At 45.7% G+C, this 25,335-nt stretch overlaps 1 protein-coding gene across 1 annotated transcript in view; it reads right to left on the minus strand.

Annotated features, from left to right (window-relative positions):
- Positions 1-410: 410 nt before the first annotated feature.
- LOC309622343 (kalirin-like) overlaps positions 411-25,335 on the minus strand; it is a 38,673-nt gene continuing 13,748 nt past the window's right edge. Inside the window, exons 2-4 of the mRNA XM_082409443.1 lie at positions 24,453-24,584; positions 22,374-22,604; positions 411-1,492 (exon numbers count right to left, since the gene is read on the minus strand). Of these exons, the coding sequence (XP_082265569.1) occupies positions 1,328-1,492; positions 22,374-22,604; positions 24,453-24,584 (528 nt within the window). The 3' untranslated portion in view covers positions 411-1,327. The remainder of the gene's footprint in view (positions 1,493-22,373; positions 22,605-24,452; positions 24,585-25,335) is intronic.

A 25,335-nucleotide genomic window follows, 5' to 3' on the forward strand; every position in this document is an offset into this window, starting at 1 on the left:
GCACGTTGGGCCTGTGTCTGTATCATGTTGGCACAGTCCAGCTCATGCTGTAAAAGATCCTTGTGTGGCTGTTTTTTGTTCTTATTGTGGTGCTACTGGTGGTTGTGGTAAAATAAACCTAACAGAAAACTTGAAAGTTCAGGGGCACTGAGTCACACTGTTGTGCAACCATCACTACCATCCATCTCCAAACATCTCTACCTTGCAAAACTGAAACTCTGCACCCACTAAATAATAACTCCCCATCAGCACTTGGCAACCACCCTTCTACCTTCTATCTCCATAAATTTGACTATTTTAGGTACTTCATATAAGTGGATTCATATGATATTTGTCCTTTTGTGACTGACATTTCACATAGCATAGTATCTTCAAGGTTCATCCATGCTGTAGCATGTGTCATACTTCCTTACTTTTTAAGACCAAATAATATTCCATTACATGTATATACCATATTTGGTTTATCTATTCATCTGTCGATGGACGCTTAGGTTGCTTCCACCTTTTGTTTACTGTGAAAAATGCTGCTTGAACATGGGTGTACAAATATCTTTTTGCATCCTTGCTCTTAATTCTTTTGGGTATATACTCAGAAGTGGGATTGCTGAATCATATGGTAATTCTATGCGTAATTTTTTGAGGAACTGCCATACTGTTTTTAACAGTGGCTGCACCATTTTACATTCCAACCAACAGTGCACAGAGATTCCCTATGAGGTTTTCTTTATCCCCTAGGTTGGGTCTCATCCACCTGCCTCTGCAGGTTCAGGTCGCTGCTGACACGGTCTCTCTGGCTCCGTCAGGCCTCTCACCCTCCAGCACCCCTTGCAGCTCCCCTAGGGATGGGCAGCAGCCCTGGTCTGCTCCCACTACTTCCTGCCCGCCAGCAGATTCCTTTGGCTCATGGCAGGCCCTCTCCTTTCACACCCACTGCTCACATCTGTCTGGGGCTGGTCGCCTCCCCGGGTGAGGTTGGGGCTCGGGACAATGCCCACCAGGACACCCCCACTGAGGGCTGCCTATGTAATGGAATCAGAGCCAGCCCCAGCTAAAGCCGTGATGTGGCAAACTCTAGCTTTGTCACCCTCACTACTCCGGCAGCATCCACCTCTCCATCCCTTAGTGATACCTTTCCCAGCTGCCCCTTCCCTGCCTTACTCTTTCCACTGCAACTGATCACAGTTGACAAAATACTAATTTACCACTCACCTAGTGATCCTAGAGCAGACAAGGGTCTCCTTGCATCAGGCGGGAAGGCAGCCCAGAAGCCGTGGGCTATCCACCCAACGTGCCCCACCAAACACCAAAGCCACAGCCCTGATCTCCCTCACCCCTCCCCACACGCATACAACCATACACAGCATCTCACCTGAGCCACCTCTTCAAAGTCATCGTGCCTCTTCTGCAGGGCCCGGGCTCGATGCAAAGACTTCCCGACCCCTGTGTGCTTGCTGAGAAAGGCCTCGCCATGGTTTTCAATCCAGTCTAACACCTAGTCAGAGAAGGAAGGCAGAAACAATGACTTCTTGGCAAAAGACACGTGACAACACGTGTGACTGCTAGGCTATTAGAGTCCCCTTCCCAACCAGAAAGCAGCAGTCCAGGTGTGAATGTTCAATCCACGGTGGACACAGGGATTTCATTACTGTCATTGGCAATACAACAATCCCACCCTTAACTAAGTTCAGCTCTTCCTCTTTGATCTCCAGAATATCCCCTCATCACTTTCTCAGTTTTCTCAGCCTTAATTAGCCTATTATTCTAAACAAGTTACACAGACCGCCAGGCACAGTTTTACCCTCTCACTACTTTGACTCCAACCATATAAAGTCAGACACATTTGCAGGAAATTAGGCAGTGTCAGGTCAGGGCAGTTCCTTGGCACTCACTCCACCATAAAAATGCTCATGGCAGTGGCATCAAGTCATGGGGATCCTACCTCATTGTTCTCCTGGGACTCCCTTCCTAATCTTGGGAGTAAAGTCCAGAGTAGTCAGTCCCTAACTGGAGCTACGCTCAAGAGAGCTGATCGCCAGGACAACTGCCCTCTCTGGCTTCTTTCCACCTTTCTTCTCCAATCAACATCAACCAACCAACCAACCAACAAAATAAAGTAAGGTCTTTAGTATCTATGATGCTCTTGGGTAGCAGTAGAGACTCCATGTTCTCCAGGCTTAAGGTCTAGTGATTTGGCCTCAAGACATTTTCCTCGGAGTTGTGAGAAGCTAGAAAAGAGGTGGCTGGAGCAGTAGAGGGGTGAGTGAGGGGATGCTTAGAAGGTGAGAAAATATGTTGTCCTGAGGGGTACTTGACGGGGGAGTGGAAAGCCCTTAGTAAAAGCCTCGAAATGTAGGGAGGATCAAAGCCTTTAGCCCATTTTGCATTTGCCCACATAACCCAACAAAAATGTGTGCCTCCCAGGGAGAAGGGAAGCAGTTCATTTGGGCCCTGAGGAGTTGGCACTCACTAAATCAGATGGCCACAATTGAATCAGAATTACAGCACAGACACACCTGTTGCAGTCCCTGCCAAGACTCAACTAAGCCCACTCTATTTCTACTGTAGTAAACGTCAACTAAACATTTGATTAATGAGGTACTAGCTTTCTCAGACTGTAGAATGACTTTTGGGAAAATGATTTAGATGAACTAGCCCTGTTTAAAAGGGCACTTTAATTCTGTTTTTTCCTACAGATTGCCCTGTGGCAAGCAGAGAGACCAAATCATTGCCTGGACTGCAGACATGAGAGTTCTGTTTCTACAGAATTTAGCCTTTGGCTTCACTTCCTCTGACATTTGAGATAAATTTGTGCCTGCAATTGTACAAAGTATGGAAGCTTTCAAAGTCTTAGATGGCAGTATCATAAAGCCATACCAAGATGGTATTGGTTAGAGAAATGCACATATGAATATAAAAATGAGGTTTAACAAAAATGCACAGTACAAAGCCAGGTCAGGTAATCGTCCACCAAAACGAAGAAAAAAAGAAGGCTTTTGTAAAAATGACTTTATCTAAACATTAGTGCAAAGATTTTAAGCACTTTAGCAACAAGGATTTACTATATAACACACGGAACTATATTCAATATCTTGTAATAACCAGTAATGGAAAATAACCTGAAAAAATATATATATAACAGAATCACTTTGCTGTACACCTGAAACTAACACAATATTATAAATCAACTATACTTCAATTTTAAAAAGATTTTAAACACTTTAACAAATTTTGACAATATTTTTTTAATATTCTGGAGGCACATCTGTAAAAAGAAATTGCAATAGTAAATGAACTGAATTTTTACCTTTTGCAAACTCTGAAAGGCAGCACTGAAAGGAAGTTTAGATATTCTTTTCTTAGAATAAAGAAGAGCCTACTTTTCTCTTGAGTTACTTATGGTGATATTTCAGCAACAAAAGTCAGGAGAGTGCATTTTTACTTGATTTGCCTTAATTTGATCCCATTCTATACCGGACAGGGATGATGGGTGTCAGCATGCAAGGTCAAAGACAAACGTTCCTAGTCACAATGTTTCCCATAAATTGTGTACCATGGATAGCGTAGTTTTATAATTTTTATGCATATTTAAACTTTTATTAATCCTCTTTGGAGAATGAATTGAAGCTTGGAGATAATTTTTATATATAAAGGAGCTGTCTTATAGCTTTTCATGAGTGCTTTGGAATTTATGACGTATTTTCAGGTTACAATTTTTTTTTAAAATTTTGTTTTGAGCAGTTAAGTGTGACTTGCTTGTCTGGCACTTTTTTTCATGAATTTTATTTTATTCCTTTTCATTTTTAATCTCTAGCTTTAATAAATATTCTAAATAATATTCTAAAGCAAATTGGTTAGAGAGAAATGTTTTTCATCTACTAGTTCACAAATGGTTAGCTTTTATACTCCCTGTGGGTGCTTTCACAACTTTTAAACTTTTTTTAAAAAGCAATTTGTTTCCTGTTCATTTTGCTTTCTTTAAAATGTCAATTAGTTTTCAGTTAGTGACACTTAGTTTACTTAATCAGCTCTGCCTTAACCACTTAAAAATCTATTTCATATTTGAGAGGCTTTTACTTAGTTTAAACATAACTTTGCTCTGCGATGTTACATTGCCTCCATTTAGTACAGCTTCTGCCATTAGAACTGGAGCTGTGGGGAAAACACATGCAACCTCAATGCGGGGTCAGGGACTGCAGGGAAATCAATTTAACAAAACAAAAGCAAACGATTTAGGTCACGAACAAGATTACTTTAGTAATATATAGAGATGGAAAAAGCATCTGAGGACAGAGAAACGGAATCAATATATGACGCATTGTTCAAAATGTTGATTTCTGATAATTTTGTTTCAGAGAGTTCATTTAGAGCCAGCATGGCCTGGTACAAATATTTAGGCCATATGCTCTCTTGACCTTTGATTTCATGGCTCCCAACCCTGGGAATACAATCCAGCTTCCTATGTGGACTGCACAGCAGAGAAATGTGCTTCTGAACAGACACCAGCGGTGCCTGACAATTACGTGACACACTGTAAATTAATGTGCAGCATCGGAAGTCTGGTGAGTCCCAGAATCTGAACACCACTGGCTGAAGAATAAATTGAGTTTCTAGCCTTACCCTGGACCCTATCAAAGTGTAAGCACCCATCAAGGTACCCCTTATTAGCTGGTCCCTATGTAATTTCTCTCATCTACAAGATCTTATTTAAAATAGTCAATTATCAGTTGTAGTTAGGATAGTACAGGATGATAGTTAATCATACCTATTGATGGCTTTGAATTGGTATTTAAGTGTTTCCAACAATAGGAGGTTTTTTCCTTTTGTTTTTGTCTGAAGGAAGAGTCTTCAGGATGCAGAGAAGCGCGTGTGGGCCAGGACTATTCACATATTCAAATAGATATTTATTATTAGCCTCATGGTGGTCTAGCGCCAGGCACTAGGACAGCCCAGCGTGCAGGATTAAACAAGGCAGGCTCGGCCCTGACTCCAGGAACTCAGTCTAGGTGGGTTAACGAGTACTAGATATGAAATCACACAATTCATCATTAATTGCAAGGGTGAAAAGTGCCAACGGTCAGCGAAGCCCACTCTGAAGAAGTGAGGCCTGAGAGACAGTAGGACTTAACTAAATTAGGAATTGAAAAGATCAGCATGGTTTGAGTAGGTGTAAGTAGGAAATGCGCCCCGAGGCGGCAGGCACCAGGTAGAGCTGAGCCCTGGTGTGCTGAGTCTGACTCCAGTGTTAGCCTAAGAGCCACTGAAGGGCTGAAGGAGAAAGACACCATCAGATCTGCATTGAAAAATTACTGCTCTGACTGCTTTGTGGAGAATCAGTTGTTGGAAGACAGGAACAGAGGTAGGAAAACAGGAGGTTCCTGCGGAAATCCTGACAAGAGGCGATGGTAGCGCAGGCGAGGCCAGCGGCCGTGTCCGTGGAGAGACAGGTTTCAGTAATATTTAGGGGAGAGAACAGCCAGGATTTGGTGATGGGGCCTGGGGGTGATGCAGAGGCAGGTGGAAGCCTGCTCCCCAGGAAGAGGAACTTGTCACTGGTACAGAAGCAAGTGAGTCACAAGGGATAGCACAAAGATGACAGATTTTTTTGTTAAGTTTTCTTTCAACTTTCATACTCACGCTCTGGTTTTGATAAATGACAGGTGTGCCTCTGAACTTGAGTGGGAAGTAGCACCCAGTGATAGTTATCAATGTCATTCTGGCAAGATGTGCCTTTAATTTCAAAGGAGTAATTTTATACACTAAGGTTTAAAAATAAATTATGAATTGCTAATATAGCCAGATCCTAATGATAAAAGAAAAATTAGGGACACAAAATCCACCTGAAGAATATAAATTAGGCTTACATGGAGTTAAACCTTGCATTCTTTTTTTTTTTTTAAACATCTTTATTGGAGTATAATTGCTTTACAAGGGTGTGTTAGTTTCTGCTTTATAACAAAGTGAATCAGTTATACATATACATATGTTCCCATATCTCTTCCCTCTTGCGTCTCCCTCCCTCCCACCCTCCCTATCCCACCCCTCTAGGTGGTCACAAAGCACCGAGCTGATCTCCCTGTGCTATGCGGCTGCTTCCCACTGGCTATCTATTTTACGTTTGGTAGTGTATATATGTCCATGCCACTCTCTCACTTTGTCACAGCTTACCCTTCTCCCTCCCCATATCCTCAAGTCCATTCTCTAGTAGGTCTGTGTCATTATTCCCGTCTTGCCCCTAGGTTCTTCATGACCTTTTTTTTTTTTTTTTCTTATATTCCATATATACGTGTTAGCATACGGTATTTGTTTTTCTCTTTCTGACTTACTTCACTCTGTATGACAGACTCTAGGTCCATCCACCTCACTACAAATAACTCAATTTCGTTTCTTTTTATGGCTGAGTAATATTCCATTGTATATATGTGCCACATCTTCTTTATCCATTCATCTGTTGATGGACACTTAGGTTGCTTCCATGTCCTGGCTATTGTAAATAGAGCTGCAATGAACATTTTAGTACATGACTCTTTTTGAATTATGGTTTTCTCAGGGTATATGCCCAGTAGTGGGATTGCTGGGTCGTATGGTAGTTCTATTTTTAGTTTTTGAAGGAACCTCCATACTGTTCTCCATAGTGGCTGTATCAATTTACATTCCCACCAACAGTGCAAGAGGGTTCCCTTTTCTCCACACCCTCTCCAGCATTTATTGTTTGTAGATTTTTTGATGATGGCCATTCTGACCGGTATGAGATGATATCTCATTGTAGTTTTGATTTGCATTTCTCTAACGATTAATGATGTTGAGCATTCTTTCATGTGTTTGTTGGCAATCTGTATATCTTCTTTGGAGAAATGTCTATTTAAGTCTTCTGCCCATTTTTGGATTGGGTTGTTTTTTTGCTATTGAGCTGCATGAGCTGCTTGTAAATTTTGGAGATTAATCCTTTGTCAGTTGCTTCATTTACAAATATTTTCTCCCATTCTGAGGGTTGTCTTTTGGTCTTGTTTATGGTTTCCTTTGCTGTGCAAAAGCTTTTTCGTTTCATTAGGTCCCATTTGTTTATTTTTGTTTTTATTTCCATTTCTCTAGGAGGTGGGTCTAAAAGGATCTTGCTGTGATTTATGTCATAGAGTGTTCTGCCTATGTTTTCCTCTAAGAGTTTGATAGTGTCTGGCTTTCCATTTAGGTCTTTAATCCATTTTGAGTTTATTTTTTGTGTATGGTGTTAGGCAGTGTTCTAATTTCATTCTTTTACATGTAGGTGTCCAGTTTTCCCAGCACCACTTATTGAAGAGGCTGTCTTTTCTCCGCTGTATATTCAAGTGGGGTTTATTCCAGGAATGCAAGGATTCTTCAATATATGCAAATCAATCAATGTGATACACCATATTAACAAATTGAAGGAGAAAAAACTTATGATCATCTCAATCGATGCAGAGAAAGCTTTCGACAAAATTCAACACCCATTTATGATAAAAACCCTGCAGAAAGCAGGCATAGATGGAACTTTCCTCAACATAATAAAGACCATATATGACAAACCCACAGCCAACATCGTCCTCAATGGTGAAAAACTGAAACCATTTCCACTAAGATTAGGAACAAGACAAGGTTGCCCACTCTCTCCACTATTATTCAACATAGTTTTGGAAGTGTTAGCCACAGCAATCAGAGAAGAAAAAGAAATAAAAGGAATCCAAATCGGAAAAGAAGAAGTAAAGCTGTCACTGTTTGCAGGTGACATGATACTATACATAGAGAATCCTAAAGATGCTACCAGAAAACTACTAGAGCTAATCAATGAATTTGGTAAAGTAGCAGGATACAAAATTAATGCACAGAAATCTCTTGCATTCCTATACACTAATGATGAAAAATCTGAAAGTGAAATTAAGAAAACACTCCCATTTACCACTGCAACAAGAAGAATAAAATATCTAGGAATAAACCTACCTAAGGAGACAAAAGACCTGTATGCAGAAAATTATAAGACACTGATGAAAGAAATTAAAGATGATACAAATAGATGGAGAGATATACCATGTTCTTGGATTGGAAGAATCAACATTGTGAAAATGACTCTACTACCTAAAGCAATCTACAGATTTAATGCAATCCCTATCAAACTACCACTGGCATTTTTCACAGAACTAGAACAAAAAATTTCACAATTTGTATGGAAACACAAAAGACCCCGAATAGCCAAAGCAATCTTGAGAAAGAAAAACGGAGCTGGAGGAATCAGGCTCCCTGACTTCAGATTATACTACAAAGCTACAGTAATCAAGACAGTATGGTACTGGCACAAAAACAGAAATATAGATCAATGGAACAGGATAGAAAGCCCAGAAATAAAACCACACACATATGGTCACCTTATCTTTGATAAGGGAGGCAAGAAACCTTGCATTCTTGAAGGCATTTCACTGCGGTATAGTTTTTGAGGGGCTCCTAAACCTGACATGCAAAGTCCTCTGCGACAGGTCCACCCCTCCCAACCCCACCTCCAATGAGTTCCTGCCCCACCTCTCAACACCCCCCAAAACTGCTTCTCACCTCCTGAGTTTTGTTCTTGCTATTTTTCACTTCACTTGAAATGTCCATCTCTTTTTTCTCCCTATATCCACTTCCCAGGCTCCTTCTTACTCATCCTTTAAGTGCCATCTCAAACTCTAGTTTTGGAAAGCCTTTTCTCTTTAACAATCCACTCAGGCTGGGGTGGTGTCACTCTTCTCTGTTCTGTTCAAACCACAATTATTGCCCATAGGCTGGTCTCTCCCACTAGACTCTGACCTCCCTGTGATTCCTGGACACAGCATGGTACTCAGCACAGAGGGCTTTGTGTGAGATATGTTGAAATCAACTCAACTCAAAACTCATTGCCCCAACACACAACTTTGGGGTGAATGTCTCCAGCTCCGTACTCCCTAGATAGGTTAACTCTTAGTACCTCTCACAGCCTGCATTCAAAGTTCTCCCTTTGTGTGTATCCACCCTTTCTCCACTGCCCCACTTGGCAGGTAGGTAGCTCCCGAAGAAGTACGGGGTTTTCACCATTGTATCCTGCCCTTTCATCTCTCGCCTGCCCCCAGAGCCCCCATCAGCACCGCACACTCAGAAGATACTCAATGAATGTTTATAGCCATGAGTTGTCAAGTGCAAATACGGCTGCCTACTGTCTTGGGAGAAGCTGTGCCGGTGCATTCAGCAGGAGGCCTGATCTTTGCCCCATCACTGGAAACAACAGCCCTGGTCAGCCTGGGACTCCTCGCCACAAAGGCAGGCAGGCAGTCTTGCAAACAACGTGTAAGGCTCTTTCTCCTTTCTCATGCCCCAACTTTTCAACCGGAATTAGTCCTTTCCCAGAACAGCCTTTTCCAAGAGAGATACTCACATCCTGAACCGGATCTGGGAGCCAATCTAACAGCCATTATGCATAATTCCCTAATCACCCCCTTTCTTCCTCATCTAATTGTGTTTATTCCAACCAGCATACAATCAAGACGGAGTACTTTTCAGGGGAGGAGACAGTCCTTTCTAGCTGCTAAGGAGAAGAGAATAGTCCTTTTGAAGAGAACTATTGATATTTTCTGAACAGTGGCCATGAATACAACCGAATTAATGGGAGAAAATCAAGGGTCTAGCTGCTTTCTGTCCCAGGACTCTGATTTTTTGGATTCTTCTAACATGATAGAATCTTAGTGTTGGAGAAGACCTCAAGATCACCCAGCCCAGTGCAGGAGGCCCCTGCATTTAGAGGCAACCACCTTTGAACAAAGTTTTAAGTTGGTGTCTAAGCTCTGTTAATATGTAAGTGCTTTAGGTTCCTAAAGCATCATTAAAATGTGGTACCATCATGATCATTCTAAAGACACCATAACTTACAGAGGAACCTGGGTTCTCACCCCAGCTCTGCCCCTAACCAGTTGTGGCCCAGCTGGGTGTGTGCCTTCTCCTCTCTGAACCTCACTTTCTCCAATGAGACTGTTGGATCACATCATCTCCCTAAATCTCCCTTCAACTCAAATATTTCATGATTTTATTACATTGAGGGTAGGGCAGTTCCCCTCCTCAGAAGAAAAGGCTGTGGAGGGTTCACTCTTTGTCCAGCAGTAGGCCAGGGCACACGCTCACCATCTCATCTATGCTATCTCACCACAACCCTGGGATGGTGAGAGTTATTATCCCCATGTTTGGATGAAGAAAATGAGTCTCAGAGTGGTTAGTTAACTTGCCTGAGCTCACACAGCTACTAAATAGTGGAGTCAGGATTCAAACCCAAATGGTTCGGGCAGCAACACTACCATCTGATTCCCAGACCTTATTCAAGTTTTCCCATGTGTCCCAACACTGACTTTTAGAGGAAAAGGATGCAGGCCAGAAGCGTGTGTCATGCTTAGTTGTCCCTTTAATCTGGAAGAGTTCCTCAGGCTTCCCTTGACTTTCCTGCCTTTGACACTTTTAATAGTTACAGGTCTATTACTTTACAAAATGTCCCTCAGTTTTGGTTTGTCTTATGTTTCCTCATGATTGGAATCAGGAATAACACAGAAATGATTCTTGTTCTTCCCACTGCATTCTATCAGGTGGGATATAATTTGAATTTCCCCCATTACTCATGATGTTAACTTTGATCACTGGGTCAGGGTGGTGTCTTCCAGCTTTCTTCTAGAAAGTCACTCTTATTCCTTTGTGATTAATAGGTATTTGAAGGAGGTAGTTTGAGACCATGGAGGAGGCAGATGCTGTGATGTAAAAAGGACTTTTTACCACCCTGCTGAGAGTGTCACCAGCAGGCAGACAGCCTCGGGTGTCAGTCCCCTTTGGGGATTATTACCCTTGGCTGAAGAGAGTGGCTTTGCCCAAAGCCCCTTCTTACATTGACCCATGCCCAGTGACAGACTCCAGAGTATAAAGACACAGTTTTCACTCCCCAACCTGAGACAATCTTCAGAACGCCTGGTAGGGCTGGCTGAGGATTCCCTTGAGATGACACTGCAGCTCAACTTCACTCTCTGTCTAATCCTCCTTCTTCCCTTCCCTTCCTCAGGGGTTGATTCCAAGACCACCTCCTAGTAAACCTCCTCTGGGTAGCCCCCTGTGTGGACACCTCCTCAGCCTGTTTGGATTCCAATCCTCTAAGCTGGGCTGCCCTCCCTGCATGGATGCCCTCCTCCCTCTGCCCAGGCTGTGACACTGCACAGCCCCTGCTCCTCGTGGATGACCTCCTTGACCTGCTCATTGTCTGCACCTATGCACCTGACACCTATGCCAGGCCACCCTTCTCTGCTCTGCTCACCTTGCTTGGGCTCCGACACCTGCACCAGGCTGTGCCTGCACAGGGACTCCCTCCTCGCTCTGCTCTGGACCACCCTTCCTTGAGGACTCCTAGTGCTGGGGTGCCCTCCCACCAAAGCCATCCTCAGCCCACTCCACTCTGACCACCCTGGACCACTGCGGCCCTCCCACCCTGCAGAGAGACCCACCTTGCTCAGCCCCACTTAAGAAGAAGAGCCTCCCTTTTCTGGAAACACCTCTTCCTTAGCTCCTGAGACGCCATCTCACTGGGAATTCCCCCAGCTCACTGATCTCCATTGTGTCTACTTTTCTGAATCCTCCTAGTCTTCCCAGGCTCTAAATTTTGGAATGCCTGAGGGCTCATCCCCGGATCTCTTCTTTCTCTTCTCTTGCTCCCTAGATGATCTCACCCAGTTCCATGGCTTTAAATATCATCTATGTGCTGGTAATTTCCATATTCACAGTTCCAGCCCTAATTTCTCTCCTGAGACTGAGACTCATGTACCCAGCTGCCTACTCTTCCTCTCCAGTTTGGTTTATAATGGGCACCTCAAGCTTAACATATCTAAAACAGAACTCTTTATTCCCTTCTGCCCCACTCCCCTCCTCTCCCAGTTTTCCTTGCATCAGCAAAAGCACCACAATTCACCCAACTGCTTAGCTGCAAGCCTGTCTTACTTACTCTTTCCTGTACACTGATTTCCATCAAAACCACCCTAGTCCCAGCCACCATCTTTCCTCATTCACCCGATCAGCTCTCTAGGTGGTCTTCCTCCTTTTAGTCTTGACACTCCCTCCACACAATAGCCAGATCTTTAAATATAACATTTCTTTCAACAAGAATCAAGTCATGACATTCCTCTTATTGAAATTCTACAACTGTTTCCTATCACACTTAGAAAATCCAAATTCTCTCCATAGCTTATAAGGCCTGATTTGATCTGGACCCAGCCCATTTCTTCAAACTGTTTACTCCTTTTCCCTCCTCTCTATTCATCAGGTACTCTGGCCATTCTCCTATTTTCATGAATGCACCCAGCTCATTCTGGTCCCAAGGACTTTGTAGGTCCCATTTCACATGCTTGGAATCTCTTCTTAAACACACCCCATGGCTTATTCATTCAGCTCACCTGCTGTCATTCTAGCACCTATGACATATTTGTTTGTTTGTGATGGTGTTCTCTCTCTTCCTCCTGAATGTAAGCTCCACACGGGCAGGGGCTTTGTTTGGTTCACTGCTATGTTCTCAAAGAGCATCTGCTGAATAAATGAGTGAATGAACTCAACCTGATGCGAGAACTTCCTGTGTGATAAAGGGCAAAAACCATTAAAGGAAAGGGAGCTGTTTGGCAAACAGTTGTGAAATCAGAATCCCAACTCTCTGATTCCCTCCCTGGCTCTCTCTGATCAATCATCTTATTTGAAATATGTTAAGTTTGTGTCATAATTTGATCCATGATAAAACGGACAAGGCATTTTGTTGTGTTAAGTAAACTGAAGAACGGCCCCCCCTTCAGCTGTTACCTCCTAGTGCCCAGCCCCGACTCTGTAGAAGCCAATATTCTGAGGTTGGGAAGGAGAGTTGGCATGCCATCGGTGTCCACACGCATTTTGCTCTGTTAAAAGCTCAAGTGCGCATGATGTGTGTGAGTGCCCAGGACAGCCATCAAATCACTGTTTCTGTCTCCTTGCACAGCACACTGAGAACTAGTTCTGAAGGGGAGCAGCTCATTCTCTGCTGGCACCACTCCGCTCCCCATCGGCTGAGACTGGAGAGCATGCGGGTACCACTTGAAATGGCCAATTACCACCAATTCATTTTCTGTCCCCTCTTTGGAATAAGTATGATCAAAATAAATGTCTTGCTATGGCGGGAAAAGCCATCATTTTTCTGAGAGGGCTCAGCTGAAACTCATTAGCAGGTGTACAGACTCTCTTCCCCCTGAGAACCGCAGTCCTTTGTCCTGACAAATGTGATGCTGCGTGGAAGCCGGCTAAGAAACCAGCCGCCTCCCTCCCTTGGACCCCTCCACTCCCAGGCAGCCCACACCTGTCCCTTCCCAACAGGCTGAGGTGACTGGAAATTGTCTTTGTCTTTGACATCTCCCTGAAAGCATCACCTCACATGGTGCCTTTGATTCCTGTTTGTGGTGTCACCACACTTTTCATCACTAAGGACTGAATCTCTCAAGTCAGAGGTTCTCAAACTTTAGACCACTTCAGAATCACTTGGGGTTCATTCTAAAACCTAGGCACCACCTTACCCACAGATTCTGAATCAAAAAGTAAAGAGTAGGGGCTTCCCTAGTGGCGCAGTAGTTGAGAATCTGCCTGCCAATGCAGGGGACACGGGTTCGAGCCCTGGTCTGGGAGGATCCCACATGCCGTGGAGCAACTGGGCCCGTGAGCCACAACTACTGAGCCTGCGCGACTGGAGCCTGTGCTCCGCAACAAGAGAGGCCGTGATAGTGAGAGGCCCGCGCACCGCAATGAAGAGTGGCCCCCGCTTGCCACAACTAGAGAAAGCCCTCCCACAGAAACGAAGACCCAACACAGCCAAAAATAAATAAATAAATAAATAAAAATTTAAAATAATACATACACTTAAAAAAAAAGTATAGAGTAGGGTCAGATAATCTGTTCTTAACAAGACCCTACTCTGCCCAGATGATCTTAATGCCAGGGGTCTGAAACTGAGTCCCCCTAAAACGAGTTCCCCTGTCGAGTTTATGATTAACCTCTTTATCCAAAACGGTATTCCTTTTCTTGTCCTGCCCCTGTTCCCCTCAGGATTGAGGAGCATCAAAGAAAAGGGGGAACTGAAACTGAGCAGGACCTTGTGAGGTCTTCCTGGATACAAAAGCCCCTCCAAGTCTCCCGTCTTGGTTTGGCCTTTCCCAAGTTCCAAAGAGGAGGCTCATGCAGTTAATGATTAGAACAATAGAGCCACAGGACTCCCAGTTCCTCCTGAAGGGATGTAGATAACAATGTTGTGCATATCTTTGAGTTGCTCTGCAGAAACTACAACCCCCATCCAGTGGAGGATGCTACATGCTGACCACAAGCAGCAGACCCCATACTGGTTGGAACCAGAAGGTTGAAGATTAAGATTCCTGAAACATCACCCTGTTACCTCACCACCAACCAATCAGAAGAATGTCCATGAGCTGATCACACACCCTGTGACTCTCACCCCTAATGTTGCCTTTAAAAGCCCTTTCCTGAAAATTATCAAGGAGTTTAGGTCTTTTGAGCACGAGTTTCCCATTCTCCTTGCTTGTCGCCCTACAATAAACTCTGTACTTTCCTTCACTACAACTTGGTGTCAGTAGATTGGCTTTGCTGTGCATTGGACAAGTGGACCTGAGTTGGGTTCTTCAACAGGTCCAAGAACCACACTTTTAAAAATACAGTCCCACATTCACACTTGACACCTCCCTTGTCTTCTAACAAAATGGACGGCAATTTCCAGTGATTTTTTTTCATAAATGCTCTCAAATCTACCCTTGTCCCATCACCTTAGCCCATGACCATGGCCCTAGGATCTTCCCACTCCAACACAGTCCTCCTCTGGCACTAAATGACCTCAGACCTTCACTCCGATCACCTGTTTTCTCTGGTCAAAATCTTTCAATAGTTCCCCACTAGTTATAAAGTGTGAGTCTTTTATCCTTTAGCCTGGTATTCAAAGCTCCAGAAATAGCATGTTGAGGTCAAGGACATGCCGAACATAGGGGTTATCAGAAAGAAGTGACCTTGGATGGTGACTGTCTAGTCATTTGTTAACATAGTAATAAAAGAGGAATTGAGGACATTAAAGGTGTTTAAAATTGTTGTCTATCAAGAAAGCCCTGAGGCTCAGTAACTCTTGGGGAGGAACCTTCTCTCACTGCCTCCCAGGACCCACCAGCCTCCCAACCCTGTCAGATGGAGGCACCCAGGTCCTTCCTTGGAAGGTACTCATCACAGAAGGATGACTGTTCAGTCAGAACAGAATTTGCATTCAGAAAATCAAAGTGAGCACCCAGGGAAAGGCCATGATGGGGAAGGGAAAAGAAGGCAGAAAGCAGGGCAGAGAGGAATGGGGGTGAGGTACAGAGTGTGAAGGGTCCATGAAATTCCAGGCAGGAGGGTCTGAGCAAATCAGGAGCAGGCCTCTGAAGCCCATTTCCCAGCCCTGCCAATTCTAGCTACAGGATACATGGAGAAGACTGGAACAGACCCTTTGTTACCAGCCTCCTACTATGGGGAGAGGGATGGAGCGCCCCTTCTAAGAGCAGTGACACCAAAGAGGCAGATGAGAAAGTTTCCCCATCCTCACTCCAATCAGAAAGCAACCCTGACCAGCAGAGCCCTCTCTTTCTCCCCTCCCTTCCTCCCCCAGTTCAGCCAAGCCTCAACCCTGCTCACTTTCTGGACACTCACCCTGCCCAAAGAATCATCTATTATCTACTTGAATGTATTCGAATGATTGGATTATCACCATCAAAACTTAATTGAGAACTTTAATACTGCTAAATACGACCATGGGCAAATGGACATTATTCAAGATATATGCTACAAAGAAAAGCGTCAGTAGCACTGAGTTAACATAATTACGGTTATGAAAAACAAGTGAGAACAGGTAGTGCCTGTCTTAGGGACATCTGTGCTAGAGATAAATAACTGTAGAGAGCCATTTTATAATGATGGAGCAGGTGGAAAAGAGTGTTTGCGTGTGAGTACGACTGCCTGTGTGGGTCTTCCTGGACAGGGAGTTTAGGGATGAATCTCAGCTGTCATCGGCTATACGGCAAGTTTGATCCCTTGGGACCAAGCAATCTATCAGGGCCCTTTGAGCCCTGCACTAACTTATAAACCCCTCAAGGGCAGGATCTGTGTCTCTCTGCATTCCCACCACCTAACATAGTGCCCAGGGCATAGCAGAGAGGCTAAGAGCATGGACCTAGAGATTCAGTGGACTTGGGTTTATAGCCTTCCTCTGCCACTAGCTGTGTGACCTTGTGTAAGTTTACTTAACCTTTCTAAGCCTCAATTTCTTCATTAGTATTGATAAGATGAGGACCAAAGTATCACCTGCTTCACAGTGTTGGAAGATTAATTAAGATAAGTGAAGTGATTAGATGCTCAATTGCTCATAAAGATGATGAATCCTGAGCTATGAACAATAAAACTTTTATAGACACATTTAATCCCAGGAACCAAATCTCAGGGTTGGAATCCAACCATCCCTCTGATGTTTGAATCTCCTCCCCAACATACCCACCAAGTAACTAATTATTCAGCATTTCAGATTTTTGATGATGGCTCCCCCTTGTGTATGTTCCCTCATCTATCTGGGACTAGGCCCTGAGTGAGCATTTTCCTTCTTAGATGCTTTAATCCTTCCTTCTTATAAGAAGAGTTCTTTTCTAGACCTATCATCATTCCAGTCACTTTTTTCTAACTAAGCATGCTGTCTGTAACCCAAAGGGCTCACCTTTTATTATGCAAAGCTGTTAATTGGATTATACAATGCCCAAACTGGTTTAGTATGATTAAGGGGCTTTAGTCACTACAGCTAGTAAAAGACTGAATATCTGGAGTTTTAAAAAATTACTCTCAAATCCTTTTTACATGTTCTTTGGCAAGCAAGAGCTGACACAGTAAAAGCTATAATTTTCCACGGGAGGCTCCAGAAAAACCTGATAGAAACAGGTGAGATTCATTCATAGTACAAGAACTATGGACTTTAATATTAATACACTCATTCAGAATGGAAAATCACTGAGCCAGAAAATTCTGACATCACTGCCCCTCCCTCGCTCACCTTTGGACTGCTTAAAAGCAAAACACATTGCTTTTAAGGGAAGGCACTGGGGCCTCAAATGGGTAATGTCCCACCCACCCCACCAAGACCACTCCTAACCCTTCCAGCCTGACCTCCCTCTATGGCTGCCAAGAGTAGGCACTCAGTTAGATTTCCTCTTCCTGTCCCCTGGCTATAACTTAGCTCTCCACTTCCTGGCCTTCCCCAGGAATACCATCCCCGTCTCCTCTGCCTGAGCTCCAAGCACCAGTGCAAAGGCCATTCCACCCACAGGGAACTTGCTCTGCTCTGACTCCACCAGCCCACTGTTGTCTTGCTTCTTTGGCCCTGAACCCAGATAGCCACGTGCCACTCATACATCCTCGGGTATATATGTCTTCTCCTGAGCCAGAGACCTCCAACTCCTAGTACAGGGCCTTGCACACAGGTGTTCCAAAACACTTTACCAATTTATTCTTGCACCACACGGAGGGAGAAGAAGAAAGGGAGGCAGAACAGATGGCCTGCACAGATACTCACAACAGTTGTTCCGGCTATTAAAAAATGGAATGGAGTTTGCATCTACTAGAAAGATCAAGACTAGCTACTCCTCGTTCTTCTCAACAAAGTCAGGTCTATCTGGGCTTGAAAGGAGTCCTTTATTCTTGTGGGAAGCCACAGGGTTAGGAGAGAAGAACAGACAGAAGGTGGAGGTCAGCTGATGCTGTCATAGAGCGCTCTTATGGCTGTTGCTTAGTACTGTTCCACTCTAAACTGGAAAAACAACAGGACTGAAAATTATTCCACTAGCAATACTATGGTAGATGCACTCTATCTATGCCTTTCTGCAGCTTAATGGACCCAAGTTCCAGTTTGATCCTCAGAGACTTATTTCCATTGCCTCAAAGCCCAGAGGGGAAGAGAATGTTAAGAGGACACTTTTTGGGAACCAAGGTAGAGCTAGCACAGAGATGATGTGTCAGGCCAATTCTGGCTGCAGATATTTAAATGGAATCTCTTATTCACTGGTGTCTATCTTTGGTTTCAACCTCTCTGCTTTACTCTGCTTTGGGCAAGGTATTCCTATTTGGGAAAAGACCACCCCCAGAAATGGCAATGGGACAAGGAGTCGGGTGGGGAGAGGCCGGCTGGCTCTCCCCCGTCTCTCCACTAGCAGGAGTCCCTGTCTCTTTCTCTTTCTCTTCTGTCTCTCCCCCCACCTTCCTCTTTCTCTTTCTCCTCCCAGCCCAGGTATGTCTGTTTCTCTGCTCTCTGTCTTTGAATCTCTCTTCCTTTCTTTCCCATCCTCCACTGTCTGTCTCTGTCTCTCCTCCTCTCTCCCTGTTTCAGGGTGTGTGTATGTGGTCTGTCTTTCCCCTCTCTATGTTAGTATGTGTGTGTGCCTCCTGTCTCTCTTCTGTTCTCCGTCGCCGTCTGCCTGGCTCCTCTCTTGCGTGGTTTTTCTGTAGGACACCGGGACTGGGAGCCAGAAGACTTAGCTTCTGGTCCTGGCACTACCATTAACTAGCTGTGTGGTTATGGCCAAGTTGCTTTACATCTCTGGGCCTCAATTTTCTTGACCCTATAGTAGGTGAGACGGAATGCTCTTCCAGGTCCCCGGCAATTCTGAGATTTTTATCACTGAATGAAACGGAACTCATCAGACTCAGGAGACACCTGAGTACCACTCAAAGAGGATGTGACTAAACCAAGACAATACTGCTGGAGGATCTGCTACATGCTAGGCAGGTGCTGTGCTTGCACCTGCTTCAGTCCAATGAGATAGGTATGTGATGGTTCCTATTTTAGGGGTGAGGAAACTGAAGCACCAGCAGTGAAGCCACTTGCCCAAGGTCCCATAGCTAAGACTTGTCAGAGCAGGATTTAAACTCAGGCCATCTGGCTCCAGAGTCCACGCTCTTATCCGTAATGCTGTATCACCCTAGCCGCCGATGCTCGCTCACAAGCTTCCCATTTAGGCTGCAGAGTAAACATCTCTAGACGCCAAATGTGCTCAAGAGTCTTGGATCCAGACTATATGGTTCAATCAACTCTCTCCTCCTTCAAGACACCAACTCTGACTTTTCACACCTCTGCCTGTAAGTGTCCCATCAACACTCTATTGCCCTGCACACTGCCTGGCGTGCTTGGGTAGCACGGACCTTTCTATTTTCAAGTGTGTACGTCTTGTTGCCTTTCTACCTAACCAGGCATCTTGCCAGAACCTAGTGCAGTGCTGGGCCCACTGCCCAGACCCATGTTTGCTGAATAGCTGATGAGTACCAGGATACTTTGTAGCACTAAGGAAATACCTGGGACCTTCAGACTTTCACATCACAATTCCTGCAAACAGACTGCAGCTACTCATTGGCAACTACTGGATGGGTTGGGAGGGAGGGTTAGATGGTGTTCAATTCACAGAAGCAGAAACAGGGGGCCTCCAATAATAATTTCAACTCAAGTCAGCAAATATAAAGAGAACCCCAGCTTCATGCCAGACAGCTAAGAGCTGTAAAGGGCACAGAGAAGCAGCAGCCATGGCTTCTACTCTCAAGGAGATACTGGAAAAGAAGAGATGAAGCATGCAAAATAAAAGATGATAAATTTATAAAATTCCAATAGCACTTTGACCTTTGAGTTAACATTATTGTTTGCATGTGTTTGTGTATTATTAAATAAAATCGTGGGAGCACAGAACAGGGAAACTGCTTGTCCAGTCTGATTCTGAAAACTAGGGCAGGCTCCTGTATGGCTGGGAGTCGGGAGACCAGAGTCCGAGTCCACCACTGGAACCACAGAGTGCGTTATATTCAGCGCTCTCTGAAGTGCCAACTCAGACACCAGTCAGGCATCAATGCTCACTTGGGTGTCAGGAAGCATTTGAAACCCACACCAGGTCTCGTAGCCCTTGGTTTTCACATTTTTCTTCGTGCATCTGTCCCAGTGTCAGACATTTGGTGAGTGAGAGTTAGCTGGACAATAGGTGAATGACGTCACATCCCCAGAAGTCACATTCACATGTCCCGAAAAGAACAATGGAATCAGTCATCCTGGGGAATTCAGTCCTCGTGGAAAATCCAAACCCCTTTACATCCACCTCATAATCTTCTACTTGCTTTTGTTGAGTGCCAACAATGTGATTCATCTTGTAGAGGTGAATTGATAGGGCCTCCATTCCAGAAATGCTCTCATTTTTAGAGCATGATGTAGAACAGCCACCGGTGTAGTTTTATTATACTTTTCCCCAGCTTTAGTGTAGATGTCACGATGGCCACAGAAAAGTCTGATAACAGCCGTTCCCAGAGAGTCCGAGTCTGGATGCCGCCCTCCTGCGGGGGAAGCCTTTCACCCACCCTCCTCGCAGCACCTCTGCCCCTCTCCAGCGCCCGTCCTACTAGAACAGCCATGAAAACAGCAGGGAGACAAAGAGCACACCAAGGAAGCTGCACAATCCATGGCCCAGAAATCTCCAAAAGTCACTCAGAGTTCACTGAAGTGGTGGTAGCACCTTCTGTGCGCCTCTGGAGGCTGACACCTAACCCTGTCCCAATCACAGACCAAGCCTGTGCTCTCCTGTGCTCAGAGATGATACGTTGATCTGAACAATTCCAGATGGCAGGAGCAGACAACTGATGCATTTGCTTCTCCATCCCCAGCAAGCCCCACAAGGGTTTCAGAGCTGGGGCCAGCACATAAGCGGTGCCCATCTCTCCTGAGGCTGAAGTGTCGCCTCTGATGACTCATCACTGCCCCAGCCGGGGGACAGGGGCTACAAAGGAGTTAGGGCAGCCCAAGCATGGGGGACACTCCTGAAGGCCTGCCTACTTCTGGGACTGACTGCACGGTGGTGACCCCACACCCAGAGGGCGTCACGACCCCTGATAGGATGCCCCACTCTCCTTCCAACCTGTCACCATCACAGGATACCCAGTACAAGGGCCCCCCAACAACAGCTGTGAGGGGAACCAACACTCCAAAGACATGTCCAGTTGGCTCTCAATTTTCCATGTATATTTCGACACACTTTTCGATTACACCTGGTCAATACCGCAGGAGGTGTGGAAGGAGAGTGAAATGTTATTTTATATGTATAATCTTGAAATTATGAGGTGGCCACAGAAAAGTCTGAGAACACCAGCGCTCCCACCCCTGCCTCTCACAGTGAACCAGCAGGGAGATGATGCTAAACCTTAACTTCCATCTCCAGCTCCCGACAAGCTCCCCCTCCCCCAGCGATCAGTCCTCAAAAAAAGCTCCCAGGGGGCTTCACTGGTGGCACAGTCGTTGAGAGTCTGCCTGCCAATTCAGGGCACACGGGTTTGAGCCCTGGTCTGGGAAGATCCCACATGCCGCGGAGCAACTAGGCCCGTGAGCCACAACTACTGAGCCTGCGTGTCTGGAGCCTGTGCTCCGCAACAAGAGAGGCCGCGACAGTGAGAGGCCCACGCACCGCGATGAAGAGTGGCCCCTGCTCGCCGCAACTAGAGAAAGCCCTCGCACAGAAACGAAGACCCAACAGAGCCAAAAATAAATAAATAAATAAATAAATAAATAAAAATTAAAAAAAAAAAAGCTCCCAGGGGTCCCCAAAGAGGCAGACAGAGAAGTATGAGGAAAAAAGAATGTGTCATTTCATCCAAAAGGGCATTTGTGGCAAGGCTGTCCTTTCACAGTTAGAAACAACCATTTCTTTATTATTTGTGGTAAAGAAAAATGCTATGACTCTTACAATAACGCAAAAAACAGATTAAGCCAGGAGTAACCTCTAATCACAGAACATACAATTATCAACAGCCCTTGTTTTAAATCTGGTTTCCCAAATCCAAGCTTGCCAAAGAATCCCCTAAAGGCCCTGTACCCCACCACACCCCAACGCTAGCAGGCCACCTGCATCCCTGATTGAGAAGTGGGCACACTGTGGGTTCAGCTCCGACAGCGCTCAGATAACCCCCTAAGACCCGGAGCTGTCCAGAGAGCTCATGCCTGAGGGACGGTCAAGCTTCCCCCAAAGAAAACAATGTCATGACTGCAAGGAATTGCTGTCTCTCAGATTGAGCCTCCCTTCCCAACACCAGAGGGTGAGAAGGCCTGTCTGTAAAGCTGCTTAAGTGAGAAGCATCAATTAACAAGTCCGGATGGTGTGGAGGGGTGCAGCTGGGGGCTGAACTGCCCTCCTCCCTCCATAAATCAGGCGTTCCCAGGCCTGATCACCTAGGTCAGGGACTTGTGCCACCTGCCTGCCTGCCTGCCTGAGACAGATGCCAGGCTCAGGGAAGCAGTCTGTTACCTGCTGGACGTCCTGCTGGAAGACGCAGAGCTGCAGCCGCTGGTGGAGCCGCACCTTGCGGTGCTGCCAGATGCTCTCGAGCCGCCGCTGGTGGTGCAGCACCTCGTGCACCACGTCCAGCACCTGGTGCACTGCCTTGGAGTAGTTGGCTGTGGCAGTGAGAGACTCGGAGTTCCCAGGGCTCAGGGGACGCTGCAGCACATCCAGCAGCGCTTTGCCATCCTGGCTGACCTGTAAGAGGCAAAGAGGTCAAGTCTAGGGAGTAGAGGGGCAGGAGGGGCTCAGGGAGGCAAGGCAAGCCTGCTGGCGTCCCTGATGAGGACTGAGAATCTCAGTCCTACCGACACCCATGACAACCAAGGAGCGTGCCACCAGAGCTGCCACAGTGCCCAGCCTGCAGCCCGGGAAGGGCCGAGCACCCCGGAATCCTGAGGGAGAGGAGGTGCTGGGGCTGCAGCCAGTTGTCTGCGAGACCCCGAGTCACTGTCTCCCTCCCCCTTGCATTTCAGCTTCCTGAGGGCAGGGACTCTGCCTTGTTTATCTCACCTGGAAGAGTGCCTGACACTTGGTACTTGATAAGTATTTACTTGATAAATATTTTGACTGACTCACAGACTAGGTCAGGCAGCAGCTCTTCGTTTCAGAAAAAAAGCTGAATATAAGTTGACACCATAAACTTCTCTCCCTCTTCCCTCTTCCGTCCTCACCTTCCTCTGCGTAGCTCTAAACTTCTAGGTGTGTGACCAGAGGCAAGTTATTGACACTTAACCCCTTTGGGCCTCAGTTTCCTTGTTTGTGAAGTAGGAATAGAAATGGTACATACCCCATAGAATTGTGGTAAAGATTAAATGAGTTAACACATGCAGGGCACTTAGAAGAGGGCCCGGCAGGTACGGGCTACCAATTCTACCTTTATCATCATCGTCATCATTTTTCTCTCCTTTACTTCCTTGTCATTTTCCTTCTTTTATACTTACCCTTCTTTTGATCTCCTTCAATACAACCTCCTTTTTTCTTCTCCTGAAAGTGGTAACATCCCTGTCTTTCCAGAACACGCAGAATAAGGGAGGGACCCTTAGATTGTGGACACAACGTCCATGCTCCTGGGTTCCCCAACACTCACCCTCAGTGCTGAAACCAGTGGGGGTGACATTCCCTGCCATTCCTCACTGGATTCCTGGCAATATTTCTGGAAAGTGGCATCATCTGATTGACACCTGTGGCTCTCCAGGGCTTGGCAGATTATCCAGCGAGCATGTGCCTTTCTAATTTAAAACCATGGTGACTAGGGTATTGATAGGAATTTTAAGACCCCAAATTAATCTGGTTAACAAGGAAGTCAAAGTTGGTTTGGAGTTGAAACGGCCTTTTCCTTCCAGCAAGGTGTGAAAAGAGGTGTGCTTGGTACAAGTTAAGAAGGAAGTTTTTTCCCCTTCTTAACTTGTACCATGCTCCCGGCCTTTGATTTTTCAGCAGAAGAGCCTTTTAGTTTGTCCTTCACTTCCACAGCAGCTTCCCACTCCGGTAAACACCCATCTCCACCCCGTGGTGGGTTGTGCTCTGGACCTTCCAGTGAGAAAATTAGTATTTTTTGATGAGCTGCTTCATAAAAGGGGCGGCAGGGCTAGTGTGTGCATGCGCGTGCACCAGACAGAGAGCAGCTCCAGAGGGGCACGGCCTTGCTTTCCTACAGCCCTTCCACAGCAGAGACAGTCCGGGCTTCACACATAGGGTGAGGTAGGGGTGTGTGTGTGTGTGTGTGTGCGTGCATGTGTGTGTTCACACATAGGGTGAGGTAGGGTGTGTGTGTGTGTGTGTGTGTGTGTGTGTGTGTGTGTGTGTGTGTGTGTGTGTGCGCGCGTGCACGCATGCGCACTAAGGCGGTTCCTGCCAATGGCTGCATTTTGACATCATCATCAACAGATCAAGGACCTTAAAGATGTCTCCAGAGGGAGAAAAATGGCCTCTCTTCTTCTTAGTCCAACTCAGGCTATTTCACAGCACACAGGCCGGTACTCTTGCCACACCCCCATACCCCTATACACAGCCAGGACCCCTGGGTGTCCGCTGGGTTCTCACCTCTGTGTAGGCCTGGGTCACCTGCTCATACAAGGACTGGTGGTGGTGGATCGCCAGCTCCAGGTCCTGCATCTCAGACGGCAGGCCACCTTCGCTGCACATCTTGCACCAGGCGTCCACTCCCGACAGGAACTGGAAGGAGATGCCGGCTGGGTCAGTGTGGAGGCACTGGGGTTGGGCAATGGGCAGATTATGTACAGACAGTCAGATACCTTGGGAAGAAGCATCAGGAACTCTGGAAGCCTTCAGAGACCACTGCAGACAGTGGAGTTTTTCTTTAATTTTACAAACACCAACCCCAGGTAAGAAGTCAGACCCAGTACCTGTTTAGGAAGTATGGTTTCCACAAAGAAAGATGACTATTATGAAACTGCTAGGGGTGGGAGGTGTCTTCATGTTCAACAGGTTACATCCACACAATGATGATAAACTACAGGTGTGCAAACAGCTCACTGCATGACATGTGTATGTGAGAGCTTCTTGTCCTGTGCACACTCACAGGTACAAGTGAGAGGCAACATATAATGAAATGGGATGTTTCCACACATGTGCTTTATAGTGTGGACATTGAGCTGTGAAGAGTAGCAAAGAATGCCTCATTCAGGCCCATCAGGCACCCCAGGGAACCTGCAGAGACCATTCCCACAGGGGATGGAGATTAACACTCAAAAAGATCCCTGCTAACACTCAAAAAGATCCCTGTCAGAACCCCAAGGGGTGGGAGAGGGGAGGGCAGCTCAGCGGGACAGACTGTACTGTGTCTAAAGTGGCTCCTGGGATGTGATATATAGATACAGATCTTGACAGACATCAAATTATTTAAAAATTAAAATTAACAACTGTGGGAGACTATGGGTCTCCATGCACAAAGGGTGAGCTAACT

This window comes from Balaenoptera borealis, assembly GCF_965194805.1.
Source record: "Balaenoptera borealis genome assembly, contig: HAP1_SCAFFOLD_2206, whole genome shotgun sequence".
Classification (NCBI taxonomy): domain Eukaryota; kingdom Metazoa; phylum Chordata; class Mammalia; order Artiodactyla; family Balaenopteridae; genus Balaenoptera; species Balaenoptera borealis.